Source organism: Lithobates pipiens, unplaced genomic scaffold (assembly GCF_037356315.1).
Source record: "Lithobates pipiens isolate NorthernLeopardFrog02 unplaced genomic scaffold, aLitPip1_a1.2 Scaffold_19, whole genome shotgun sequence".
Classification (NCBI taxonomy): domain Eukaryota; kingdom Metazoa; phylum Chordata; class Amphibia; order Anura; family Ranidae; genus Lithobates; species Lithobates pipiens.
In genome coordinates, this window is record NW_027507764.1 from 171,413,266 (window position 1) to 171,426,992 (window position 13,727).

Sequence of the window (13,727 nt, forward strand, 5' to 3'; positions counted from 1 at the left end):
AGTGAGACACCAGGGGTCGCTGAAAAAATACAGCCAAGGCTGAAATTTGCCCCTTAATGGTGCTCAACGCCAACTTCTGGTCTACTCCTTGCTGAAGAAACAGCAGGATCCTGGATATAGAAAAGGAGTGCGGATGCCATCCTTTCTCCTCACACATAGAAATGTAGGCCTTCCAGGTACGATGATATATCTTCCGTGAAGAAGATTTACGCACCCTCAACATAGTTGGAATCACCGAGTCTGACAGACCCCGGTTCGCCAGCATCTGGCTCTTAATAGCCATGCCGTTAAAGCCAGCGATGGTAAAGCAGGGTGAAAGATTGGACCTTGAGATAGGAGGTCCTCTCGCAGCGGCAGTCGCCAGGGAGCGTCTGCCACCAGACGTACCAGGCCTGCGTACCAAGGACGCTGAGGCCAATCTGGGGCAACCAGGATTACTGGAATCCCCTTGGCTTCCACTCTGTGAAGCAGACGTGACAACAGCTTCAGCGGAGGAAAGGTGTAGATCAGCTGGTACTGATCCCATGGAGCCACCAGCGCGTCTGACGTGTCTGCCCACGGATCTCTTGTCCTGGACACGAATCTTGGCACCTTCTGATTGAGAGGGGAGGCTAATAAATCCACATCTGGTGTGCCCCACTTTAGGCACAGCAGCCTGAATATTTCCGGGTTGCAATGCCCATTTTCCTGGGTCCAGCATCTGTCGACTCAGATGGTCCTCCTGACAGGGCCGGTACGTGTCGCTTTGCCCACTGAAGTATGTGAGCGACCTTCCGAGTGGCTGCTGAGCTCCTTGTTCCCCCTTGGTGATTTATGTATGCCACAGCCGTGGCATTGTCTGACTGTACCCTGATCGGATGCCCTTGAATACTCAACGACCATGTGTGGAGGCACAGCCTGATTTCTCTCAATTCGAGCAGATTGATCGGCAACTTGAACTCTTCCATCGACCAGAGGCCCTGAGCCGACTGAATCCCCATCACTCCACCCCAGCCAGATAGGCTGGCGTTCGTTGTGATCACCGTCCATTGGAGAGGTAGGAACGACCTTCCTGACGGAATCACCGGGGATCTCAGCCACCATAGCAGGGAGTCTGACGGACTGGCTCACCTGGATCAAGCGATATGGACGGAGATTTGTCCCATTTTTGACAAAATCTCTTCCTGCAAGACCCTGGTGTGGAACTGGGCATACGGCACGGCCTCAAAGGTGGCCACCATAAGTCCCAGGAAGTGAAGTGACGACCACTTGCGATTCCACAGTAGTTTGATCGCGGCTCTGAGGGTCTGCACCTTGTCTGAAGGGAGAAAGACTCTCGCTTCCTTGGAGTCCAGCAGCAAGCCTAGGTACTCCAGATGCTAGGTCGGTACAACCACCGACATCTTTAGATTCAACAGCCACCCAAATTCTTGCAAAGTCTGCATGGTGATCGCAACATCCTCCTCCAACTCTGAGGTGGAAGATGCTCTCAGGAGAAGATCGTCTAGATATCTCACGATCGCGATCCCGCGTTGTCGCAGCAACGCCAAAACTGGAGCCAATACTTGGTAAAGACTCGGGGGGGCTGATGCTAGGCCAAATGGTAGAGCCACAAACTGATAGTGATCTTCCCCAACTGCAAATCGCAGAAACTTTTGATGCCGCAGACATATGGGTATGTGCAGGTACGCATCCTGGATGTCCAAGGATGCCAGGGAGTCCCCTTGATGGAGTGCAGCGACTACTGAGCGAACCGATTCCATCCTAAACCTCTGCACTTTTACAAAGTGATTGAGGGCTTTCAAGTCCAAGATTGGACGTACCCCTTCCTTCTTGGGAACCACAAACAGATTTGAGTAGAATCCCTGGAAGCGTTCAGATTCCGCAACTAGTACAATCACTCCTCGACTCAGTAAGTCCCTTACCGCCCCCAACAGGGCCTCCCGGTGAACCGGGGACATGGGTATGCTGGAGGGGAAGAATCTGTTTGGCAGCCAAGAGAGAAACTCCATCTTGTCAGTGGAAAATCAGATCGCAGACCCATTGGTCGGATAATTGGGAGGACCACCGGGCTGCAAACTCCCGAATGCGTCCCCCCACCGAGACATGGGTGGGGGCAAACCTTCATGCGTTAGCACTTTTTGTCACAGGCTTGCGATGCCAGGGACACTTACCCGTCCGTGGCCATTCTGTCGGGCTGGGAACGCTTCACCGAAGTCCCGGTCAGACGAAAAAGCCGATTGTGAGCGGAAAAAGAGGGCCCTTGCCTGCGGCGTGGCTCCTTAGGTTTCCTGGCTTGCGGGAGTAGGGTACTCTTACCACCGGTGGCATTTTTAATGTCATCAAATGAGGCTCCAAAGAGCCAGTCGCCAGGGAAGGAAGAACCGTCAGGGGTTTCTTAGATGCCTGGACAGCAGACCAGCATTTTAGCCAAATCAGGCGTCGCAGCACCACACTGACACCAAAGCCCTGGATAACAAAGGGAGGTTATCCAGGGACACGTCACAAACGTACTTGAGGCCTTGCACTAGTTGGTCTGCCAATTCTACGCAGACAGGATAAGTCTTATGCTCTCCCAATTCGCGGTGCAAAAGTTTTGCCCACTCAGTCAGTGTCTGTGACAAGTGCAGATGCCAGTACAGGTCGTATGGCGGACCCCACAACCGTAAACAAGGAATGAGCCACTGCCTCAGCCTTCCTGTCCATCGGATCCTTGAATGCAGGAGTCCCCTCTACCGTGATTGTGGTTACCTTATTTAACCCGGATACTGGGGGATCCACGACCGGAGGAGCCGACCATTTCTTGAGAAGGCTTTCCTCAAAGGGGTAACGCACCGCCATGTTTTTGGGGACCGAAAAGGTCCTTTGCGACCGACCCCATTCCCTGTAGATGAACTTGTCAAAATAAGTAAAATACGGGAACACCTTAGGTGAACGTGCTGGCTTGCGGGACCCAAAGGTGACCGATACATTAGCAGAGGGATCTGCTGGCTCCTGGATTTCAGGGTATCACGCACAGCTGTCACGCCCGGACGGGGAATCATCCTCACTGTCCAACTGGTCCTGGTCAGCCTCGTCTGATAGGTCAGAGCAGGGGTCAAGAGCCGCAGCAGGGCCCGAATCTGCATCAGAGCTCTCCCCAGAGGATTGGGGGGGGGGGGCCTTTTTAGCGCACCTTTCCTTCCACGCACCGTCTCTATTTTTGCAACAAATGAGTTAAGGACCGCCGTCAGGGTGTCCATGGGCAGAGAACCATCCGCAGGTGACCCGGTTGCAATAGCCTGGATTTCATGGGAAGAAACACCAGTTTCTGAAGCCATGCTGACCCTACCCTGTCTGCCACCTGAAAGGGGACTTAGGACAGGGAAGGTGCCACCCTCCTGCTGCCACTGGCTGGGGGGGCTCCTAGCACCAGCCTCACCACCCTGAGGCGTTCTGTGTTGGTTACTAGCCTTGCCTGTAGTCCCCAGGAGGTTACCCAAGTGCAGAGTGAAGAAGCTGTGTCGGCAGCAGCAGATAAGAGCGGTGAAACAATCTCCAGAGCTTGCATCAGCGTTCATGGAATGGCTGCCCAGCGTTCTGTATACACAGGAAACACAGGAAGCAGCATGTAATAGCACATGGCATGCTGATACTAGATAGCTGCGGTGAAAAAAGTGCTCAGGCTTCAAGAAAATGTTTGCCAATGATCTGAATAGGGAAAACCTACAGAAAAAGGCTGCTGAAGCTCAAAAGGGGAACCTGCTCTGCCCCTATCCAAAATGGCAGCCGGACAGCGCCATGCGGTGAAAGGAACAGTGCAGCCTCAAACACAGCAAAATATCTCCACAGGCACCTTTTTGGGACCCCCCACACCGGAACCAGGACCATCGCTAACCGCACAGACCCCATGGGGGGGGGGGGGGGGGGGAGGAGGGAAGATAGGGACGTGGGAGAGAAGAGAAGGAGGTGAGGTGGCCCCTGAATCGACCTCCCAGGGAATGCCCAGCTGCCCACCCCACCGAAGCAGGGAAAGCCATACTTACCAGTCCTGAAGAGCTGGGAGACATTCCATCACAGATCCACTCCTGTGCAGTTACTGGGTGGCTGCTGGCCTCGGTATACTGTGATCCAGACATCAGTAGCCCGGTCATATGTATACCCCGGAGCATTGAAGCTCACCGACCACCTCTGGAGCTGAGGTATGTCGTGGCCTGCCGAGCCGTAACTGTGACATGCACACGCTCGATGGCCAGACAGGGGGGACTACAAGGATAACTTAACCAGCCTGTCACCCAGCCGGCAGTTGATAGAAAATCTCAGGATCATTCATCTCGCACAAAAGCATAAGTCCTGCATCAAAAAAATGGACCGAAGGGTTCCTAGGTCATTCTCTTTCACTAGGCAAAATAAAACTGAAGCTGCTGGGGCAGCAGGGAGGGTTGTTAGCACAGGGTCTGCCCCCTGGGCGGTACGGACAACTCTGTGTATTGTGTTACAATTTTGCCTAGTTTCTCATAATGGCAGGCTAACAAACCCATTTAGTTACAGAGAGGAGCTGTGTCGGTCGGTGAATATAAGAGAAAGCTAATTTCTCGAGCGCCACCCTTTGGGCCCCTTCTGCTAATTTCATGTTAGTAGAAGCTTGGTGAGCGTTGATTCGCGATTTTCAGATCGTTCCTGATCTTCAAATGACAGTGTGGGAATAGGCAGTTACATTAAAAACACAATGGAAAATTAACAAAAGACACCAACATAGTTGTATCTTTGACCTTAAAAACTTAGGGATAATGGTGTTGCGGTAACTTCCCCAAAAAATCAAAACCACCATATTAATATTATTTAGATCACTACAAAACAAATGCAGTTTAAACTACATTTGGCATAACTACATCAGTATCACCAGTAAAGCAGCATCATTATTATGGCATTAAAAATGATGAGAATGTGTGCTGCATTTTGACAGTTCATCAATTGCCGCGTCATGAATGTTAATTCTAGATTACGAACGGTAGTTTACAAGACCGAATTCTGATCATGCCCGTTTGTACTTTTGACTGTGTGACGATTTCTCTACTGACCATCCGAAAATCGGACGTTGAGCTGTCATTTGTCAAAAATGTACTAGTCTGCTCGTCCAGCTTTTGTCTGGCAAAAAATGAAAATCGGATGTCGAAAGGAGCATACTAACGGTAAGAATTTCGGATGAAAGGCCACCAAATGACAATTCCCTTCTGAAATTTGCCTTGTGTTTACTGGCCTTAAGAAGAGTCCTGGTGGTTCTAAACCTCTTCCATCTACGGGTGATGGAGGCCAATGTGCTCAATGAGACCTTCAATGCTGCAGATATTTTTTCTGTACCCTTCCCCAGGTTGTTAATGCTCTTCCAATAGTCAAAGAACACTTTATAGCTCCTACTGTCATAAGTGGTGAGAAATCCTACTGATTGTCTACCATCAAGTTGTCCTGACAGAACTGGCAGTATTACAAAAAACGAAAGCAGAAGGTAATGTTGGCAACATGAGGGGGCCAGTTTTGGAAAGAGCATACTGTACACACTAATTCCCGATTACAGGTAAAACTCTATGAAGATTTCCCTAGGAAGTTTACATATGCCATACATTTAGATTAAGATTCTAAATATATATTTTCCCCTTTTTCAACTTTGTTTTGGACAGCGTAATGAATGCTTAAAAACCTGGTCAGTTTTTTCTCGCTAGAAGGGTGCAAACAAAAAAGACAACGCACCTAAAACTTGTATGACGTTTTTGGTAGCATATTTCAAGTCACTAGCATCCACAATAATTGCAGACAAAGATCTCTCTTAAGTCTTTGTTGTAGCAGCTAGAGTAAGAGCCCATCATAGGTAGGGTAGATATGCAAGAAAGGTTCAAGCACTATGGCAGGGACATTTAACAGGCACTATGGCAGGGACATTTATCACTGCTGTTCAAAAGATTTTTTTTTTTTTTTTTTGAGTGCACCTTTCAGAAAAATAATTATGTCGCATAGAACTGTGGCCTCATTCCAGAAAAAGCCTGAGAGACTTCTCCTGGATAGTCATGACCCGATCTAGCCATTTCTTCACAATAGAGCTGGATTCACCATTAAGCTACTATCTGATAGCTCCCCATCCTATAAACAGTTCACGCGACTAGTCCTGAAGACATGCATATACAGTAGTTGAAATTAGATGCCCTTGGTTATTATTTTACAGCTATGCTTTCATTGTGACCCAATGGTAAAACAAAATATACCTCAATTTCACCCATTGCTGCCTCCAAGTAATGCTCCAAATTCTTCTTTGGAAGATGCTCCTCAATCCTTGATTAAAAACATATAAATTCATAAATAAACAGTAATAAAATACCAGTGAATGAAACACAAGAAATGCATTTTATTTGCAATAATCTCTGCTTTATTTCCCTAAAGGTGGATCTTTCAATTTGCTAATTCAGGTTAAATAAAAGATTCTCTTAACCATTTGAAGACTGGGCATTTTCAGGCACTTTTTGTTTCCAAGTATATATATATATATATATATATATATATATATATATATATATATATATATATATATATATATATATATATATATATATATATATATAGTCGGGAACCGGTTAAAATATTATATATATATTTTAACCGGTTCCCGACCATGTCACGCAGATATACTGCGGCATAATGGCTCTCCTGGGTACGTCCTAACCTTTTTCGGCCAGCATTGGGCGCACGCACCTGCTGCACGGCGGGGGATCCAATGCGCGTGGCCAGCGGGCATGATCACCGCCTGCCACGCGCAATCGCATGCACGGGGATTTGTGTGTGTAAACACACAAATCCCTGTGCTGTCAGAGGAGAGGAGACATATTGTTTGTTCCTAATAAATAGTCCTCTCCTAGTCACTCACATCCCCATACAGTTAGAACACACTGAGGGAACACACAATTGACCCCTTGATCGCCCCCTAGGGTTAACCCCTTCCCTACCAGTGACATTTACACAGTAATCAGTGCACAAAAAAAAAGTGTCATAAGTCACTGGATCTGTCCGTCGCAATACTGCTAAAAATTGCATATAACCGCCATTACGAAGTAAAAAATAATAATAATAAAAATGCCATAAATATTTCCCATTGATTGCAGATGCTATAAATTTTGCACAAATATACGCTTACTGCCTACTTTTTTACCAAAAATATGTAGAAGATATTGGCCTAAACTGATGAAGACTTTTTTTTTTTTTTTTAAATGGGGGATATTTATTATAGCAAAAAGCAAAAAATATTTTTTTTCAAAAATGACACTTTTTTTTTTTAATTGCAAAAATAAAAAACTGCAGAGGCGATCAAATTTAGTTTGGGTACAATGTGGAATGACCGTGCAATTGTCAGTTAAAGCAACGTAGTGCCAAACTGTAAAATTGCTCTGGTCAGGAAGGGGGTAAAATCTCCCAGGGCTGAAGAGGTTAATTGGGGGGCTGAAGCAACTGGCTTGCTATGGGGGCTCTTGGCAGGGGGTCCAAGAAGAAGAGAATGGGGACTGCTCTGTGCAATACCATTGCACAGAGCAGGTAATTATAATGTTTGTTATTTTATATTTTTTATTTTAGCCTTGTCTAAACAGAAGAACAAACACCCCGTTGAGCATTAATCAGTCTTAAAACAAATTCCTCTGGAGCCTCTTACAACCTAGATGGCAAACAGGATGTCAACTTCTTTTTACTATGCCCTGTAGTGTTGTAAAGACCAACAAGAGGGACCAAAGAGTACGTAGACATCTGACATATTCGAAGTGTGGAAAAGATTCTTCAGGTGGCTTGCTCTGCAACAAAACTATAATTCTATGGTGAACTGGCATAGGTATGTAAAAAAATAGGATTTTTAAAAACAGCTTTCCTGTAAAATACCTTTCTTGGAGTACAGCATAGGACACAGCTGTAATTACTTGGTAGGTTATGGGCCTACTTTCAGATGTTGACACTGGTATAATCCAATACAGGAAGTTGACTCCCCTATATAACCCCCCCCCCTCTTTCCAGGAGTACCTCAGTTTTTGTAGCCAAGCAATATAAGCAATATACTCTCACCCCATAAAACAGAGGGGCGGGAGCTCTGTGTCCTATGATGTACTCCAAGAAAAGGATTTTACAGGTAAGCTGTTTTAAGAATCCTATTTTCTTTATCATACATCATAGGACACAGAGTCTCAAGTAATTACTTGGTGGGATGTCCAATAGCAATACTACTTGAGGGGAGGGAGACACAACCCATAGGGTAACCCCCAGACCTGAGGACTTATACTGCTGCCTGCAGCACACGGCGCCCAAAGGCCTCATTCCATCTTGCATCCACTTGATAAAATTTTGCAAATGTATGTACTGAAGACCAAGTTGCGGCCTTGCAGATCTGTGACATGGAGGCCTGGTGACGCACTTTCCAAGAAGCACCAACCACTCTGGTAGAGTGCACCTTAACTTGAAAAGGGGGAATCTTTCCCTTCAAATCACAAGTTTGAGTTATAACTTGCCGAATCCACTTAGCGACAGTGGATTTAGACGCCACCTGTCCTGTTTTAGGACCCTCTGGTAGAATAAATAAGACGTCAGTCTTACAAATCTGAGCAGTTTTATTTAAATAGATCTTCACTGCTCTCACTACATCAAACAATGTAGTGACTTTTCTTCCCTGGAACATAGTCTTGGGAAAAACGAAGGCATGACAATATCTTCAGATGAAAGCCTGAAACCACTTTTGGCAAAAAGCCTGGACGAGGGTGTAACACCACTCTAGCCTCATGAATAACCAAATATGGCTCTTTACAAGACAGAGCAGCGAATTCTGACACCCTACTTGCTGAGGATATAGCAACCAAAAATACCAGCTTCCTTGTCAAAAGGACTAAAGGAATATGCTGCAACAGTTCGAATGGCTGTTTTTGTAACAGACAAAACTAAATTTAATTCCCAAGGGCTTAAGGGTGATTTAACTGGCGGATTAATCTGCAGCACTCTTTACATGAAACCGTGGACTAAAGGATGCGTAGCAAGCAGTCTGCGAAATAAAATGGATAAGGCTGAGACTTGGCCCTTAATAGTACTCAGGGCCAACTTCATCTCTAGGCTTAACTGTAGAACGGCAAGAATTCTGCCTATGATATCTCCGAGGGTGCCAACCCTTGGATTCACACCAGGAAACATAAGCTTTCCAGACTCTATAATATATAGCTCTAGAAGCTAGCTTCCTATCATTAATCAAAGTAGAGATAACTGACCTGGAAAGCCCACGTTTCTTCAGAATGTGGGTCTCAATAGCCAAGCCGTTAAATTTAGCATTCATAAAGTAGGATGGAATATTGGCCCCTGAGATAGCAGGTCTGGCCTTAGTGGGAGGGGTCATGGACCCTCCACTGCCATCTTTACGATCTCTGCGTACCATGACTTTCTTGGCCATGCTGGTGCTACCAGTATGACTGACTTTCTTTCCTGCTTGATCCTGCAAAGAAGTCGAGGCAGCAACTGAATCATGGGAAATGCATAAATCAGTGAGAACTGATCTCATGGGGTCCGTATGCGAGTGGGTCACTTGTCCTGCACAAAAAGTTGAATAGCTTCATGTTGAATCTGGACGCTAGAAGGTCTACGTCCGGAGTCCCCCATTTTTGGCAAACAGCCCGATACACTTTGGGGTGAAGAGACCATTACCCCGGGAATAACTGCTGGCGACTTGGATAGTCCATCTGCCAATTCTCTACTCCTGGAATTAAAACTGCCGATAGGCATGGGACATTCTCTTCTGCCCAAGTTAGAATCTGGTTCACCTCTCTCTGAGCTGAGAGATTTTTGGTGCCCCCTTGGTGATTGATATATGCCACAGCCGTAGCATTGTCGAATTGGATCCTGACGGGGAAATTCTTTAACCCGGAGGTCCAGGTTCTCAGAGCCAGATACACTCCCCGAATCTCTATGATATTGATGGGCAAGGCTCTTTCGGTTCCTGACCACTGTCCCTTGACAGTTGTTTTTTCTAATACTGCTCCCCAGCCGGACAGGCTGGCATCTGTCGTTACTACCTTCCAAATAATTGGTCTGAAGGACTTTCCCTTCAGCAGGTTCCAAGTTAGTAACCACCAACTGAGGCTTTGGGACACTCTTGGGAACAGACGCATTGGCAAATCCAAAGCTTGAATCATCTTGTTCCAAGCAGACAGGATACTGTTTTGAAACAGTCTCAAATGGAATTGGGCATACGGAACTGCTTCAAATGAAGCTACCATCTTTCCTAACAACCTCATGCAAAGGCGAATTGAGGGATTTCTCTTCAACCTGACCATCTGCACCAGCTATTGTATAGAGCGGATCTTTGTGGGAGGCAAGAACACCCTTTTCTGGGCTGTGTCTATGATCATGCCTAGATACTCCAGCCTTCTTAGTGGCTTTAAGGAGGATTTCTTTAGGTTGAGAATCCAACCCAGACTTTCCAGGTAACTGCTTGTAATGGCTACACCTTGCTTCAAGCGAGCCACGGACTGGTCTATTAACAATAGATCATCCAAGTAAGCCAAGACTGTTATGCCCTGTGCCCTTACCCTGGCTAGAGGTGGGGCTAGTACTTTTGTGAATACCTGGGGTGCTGTTACAAGGCCGAAGCAAGGCTACAAACTGGAAGTGCTTTTGTTCTACTTCGAACCACAGAAACCTCTGGTGAGGAGGAAATATAGGGACATGAAGCTATGCATCTCTGATGTCGATGGATGCTAGAAGTTCTCCTTGTAGGATGGAAATGACCAAATTGATTGACTCCATGCGAAAGGAGTGGATCTTCAGGAACCGATTTAGATGCCGTAGATCTAAAATTGAATCCCCATTTGGCTTTGGTAACATAAATAAGTTTGAGTAAAACCCCAAACCTTGCTCTTGTTTGGGAATCTGTATGATCACCCCTTGAGCCAACAATCGGTCTAATGCTTGCAACAGAGATCCATAGGAACGTTTGATCTCAGAAAACAAGCCAGTGGAAACTCTTGAAACTCTAGCTTGTATCCTAGAGACACTGTGGAGAGAGTCCATTTGTCGTGAATTTCCCTTTGCCAGACTTCTGAGTACCTCAGAAGTCTTCCCCCCACCCTGGTGAGGAGAGATGCCTCTTCATGACGAAGCTTTAATATTCTGCTTTGCAGACTTGCAGACCCAGGTCTTTCTTTGTGCCTGGGTTTGACCCTGAGGTCTTCCTCTAGAGTCTGACGGTGGAGGCCATCACCCCTGCCTAGAGGTGGATACACCTGGTGCGGGAAAAAAAAAGTGCGTTTTAAATGAAGGACGTTTATCTTTTCTTTTGACTGGCAAGAGAGTACTCTTTCCGCTGCAAGTATTTATCCAAAATATTGCAAAATACTCACTCTTCCTTAAAGGGAAAACAAATTAGAAGGTTCTTGCAAGGCGTTTCAGCTGATCAACCCTTTAACCAAAGGATCCTCCGCATGTGTACTAGAACAAGAGCAAGGCATGATACCTGATGAATAGAATCCTTCATTGCATCTATGGCAAAGCATAATGCTTTAGGTAGCTCGGCCAACCTCCTCCGCTGGGACCACAGAAGCTATATAACCTAGAGCTGTTGAGTGGTGTAAATTACCCTCTATAGAGGACATTCTAACAGGCATACAAGTAATATAGAAGGAAAAAGCCTCAGCCCTTTCCCTTACCTTGTCCACGCTGCTGGATACTGCTGTAAACAGACAGATCCAAGCTTCACACATCACATCGGTCTGCATAGTAACTTTCAAAGACCAAGTCCCTTTAAAAAGGGGTTCCACTCCTTTGGACCTATATAGCACCCCTCAGGAACAGCTTTAGGTAATGTAGCAAGACCAAAAGAATCCTGGTTCCTAGGGTCCAGATCTCAAGGATAAGCGTTACAGGCAAAAACTCGTTCTCATCTGCGAGGCCTGGGTACCATCCTATGGCCTCAGTGGCGAGGATGGATACGGTTGTGGAGGATTTTTAAATCCGTCATGGATCCCTCCAGGAGCTCCTCAGAGCACATCTTCACTCGTGATCAACACCTTAGACACTGGCGAAAAAAACTGAGGTATTCCTGGAAGGAGGAGGGGGTCATATAGGCAAGTCAACTTCCTGTATTATACCAGTGTCAACATCTAACGGTAGGCCCATAACCCACCAAGTAATTACTTGAGGCTCTGTGTCCTATAAAGTACGATAAAGAAAATGGTCTTTTATAAGAGCATTCCTTTAAAATGTATTTCTGAATCAAAGTTTTTAAAATTCTCCTAGGTTTACAGTTTCCCTACATGACAGAGATACAGCAGCCAGCACATGTAAAGACTAGTAAATACCAAATAAAACATCACAATAATGCTGTATTGTGTCCTGATGCTTACATTTTCCTGTCAAATGTTTGAGTATTTTACTCAGACTTATGTTAAAACACAAACACATGTTTAATGTGCCTCCAGAGATGTGCCAATAAATATTTACAAAAGTGCATGCCCAGCATATTTGCAAGCAATCACTCACTTTGATTTCACAGATAGCAGGAATGTAATAGCGGCTCTTGAATTGGGGAGCTGGGTCACAATTTCTGTTATATGGTTGATTTGTGGCAATGTAAGTATCATTCCAAGATCAAGACACTGTCAAGAAAGAAAATAAAAAAAACAATATTGTGACAATTTCTGACATGAGACCTCAAAAAAATACATTGTGCAAAAAACATGAAAAAGAAAAAAAAAAATCACACTAAAGAGAGAAATAGAATGTTTTCTAGTATCTATGCGTGGCATAACGGTAACATTGTAAATATTTTATACGTCTGCGTTTACCATTTCTGCCAGATCTCACTGTGGTTTGGGGCTCATATTAATCAAGTAATGTGAAAGATCCATAGGATCCATTGTGTTTTGCTGATTCCCCCTACTTCACGCGCCCCCCCCCCACCACCGTAGTCCTGCTGGCTTCCCTCCTCTCCCCTAGGCTGCTGCGGGGTAGGTTTCAGGATGGAGCGCAGTGGAAGGGGCTAGTAGATTTATTTGACTGAGTGCTGAGTGTCATTTGTCCCTTTCTTTTCTTAAATAAACATGCTCACTGTGTATATTCATAACTGAAGCATAGTAAACTGTCTTTACTATGCTTCAGTTTGTGAATGAACAGGAAGACACTCAGTACAGAGCACTTCCCATTCATTTACTGCCCTATGCAGCAGAGACTGCAGACAAAGGCATGTGTTTTTGAGCTTTGGGCACATGCTGCACATACTTATAGGCAAGATCCAATAGCAGATGATCTTGCACCTTATCCTAAAAACTTTATAACAATAAAAAATGACTGTCTGGATTGGCGTCCAAAGAAAATAGAGGGACTTTAATGGTGCCTACTCCAAGAAAATAAACACATAAATCTATAAAAACAAGTTTGTTGTTTATGACTAATCAGCACAGCAAAAGGGTGATTGGAAAACTGTAAAAGTAAAAAATCCACAAAATGTGCATTAACATACTCCCTAATTGTAGTATATCCCATCATCTTGAGTACAACTGGTCTGCTGGAATTTAGTCGCAATTATTACTAGTGGCTGGTATAGCCACTAGCAATAATCACTGTCCCGCTGGGAGAATACAATGGCTCAGCAGGAGGGATTTCCGCATTAACACTGTCTGTGTTGATGGGGGAATCAAGCTAATTTCTTTCATGCATGAAAGATATTTGCACTGTGTATGGCCGCCATACGTTTCAAGAGAAGGGCTACTAGT

The 13,727-nt window shown here is 45.4% G+C and overlaps 1 protein-coding gene across 1 annotated transcript in view; it reads right to left on the bottom strand.

The window, feature by feature from the left end:
• TOPAZ1 (testis and ovary specific TOPAZ 1) overlaps positions 1–13,727 on the bottom strand; it is a 594,775-nt gene that overhangs the window by 214,379 nt on the left and 366,669 nt on the right. Inside the window, exons 12-13 of the mRNA XM_077491472.1 lie at positions 12,496–12,611; positions 6,216–6,282 (exon numbers count right to left, since the gene is read on the bottom strand). Coding sequence (XP_077347598.1) covers positions 6,216–6,282; positions 12,496–12,611 — 183 coding nt within the window. The remainder of the gene's footprint in view (positions 1–6,215; positions 6,283–12,495; positions 12,612–13,727) is intronic.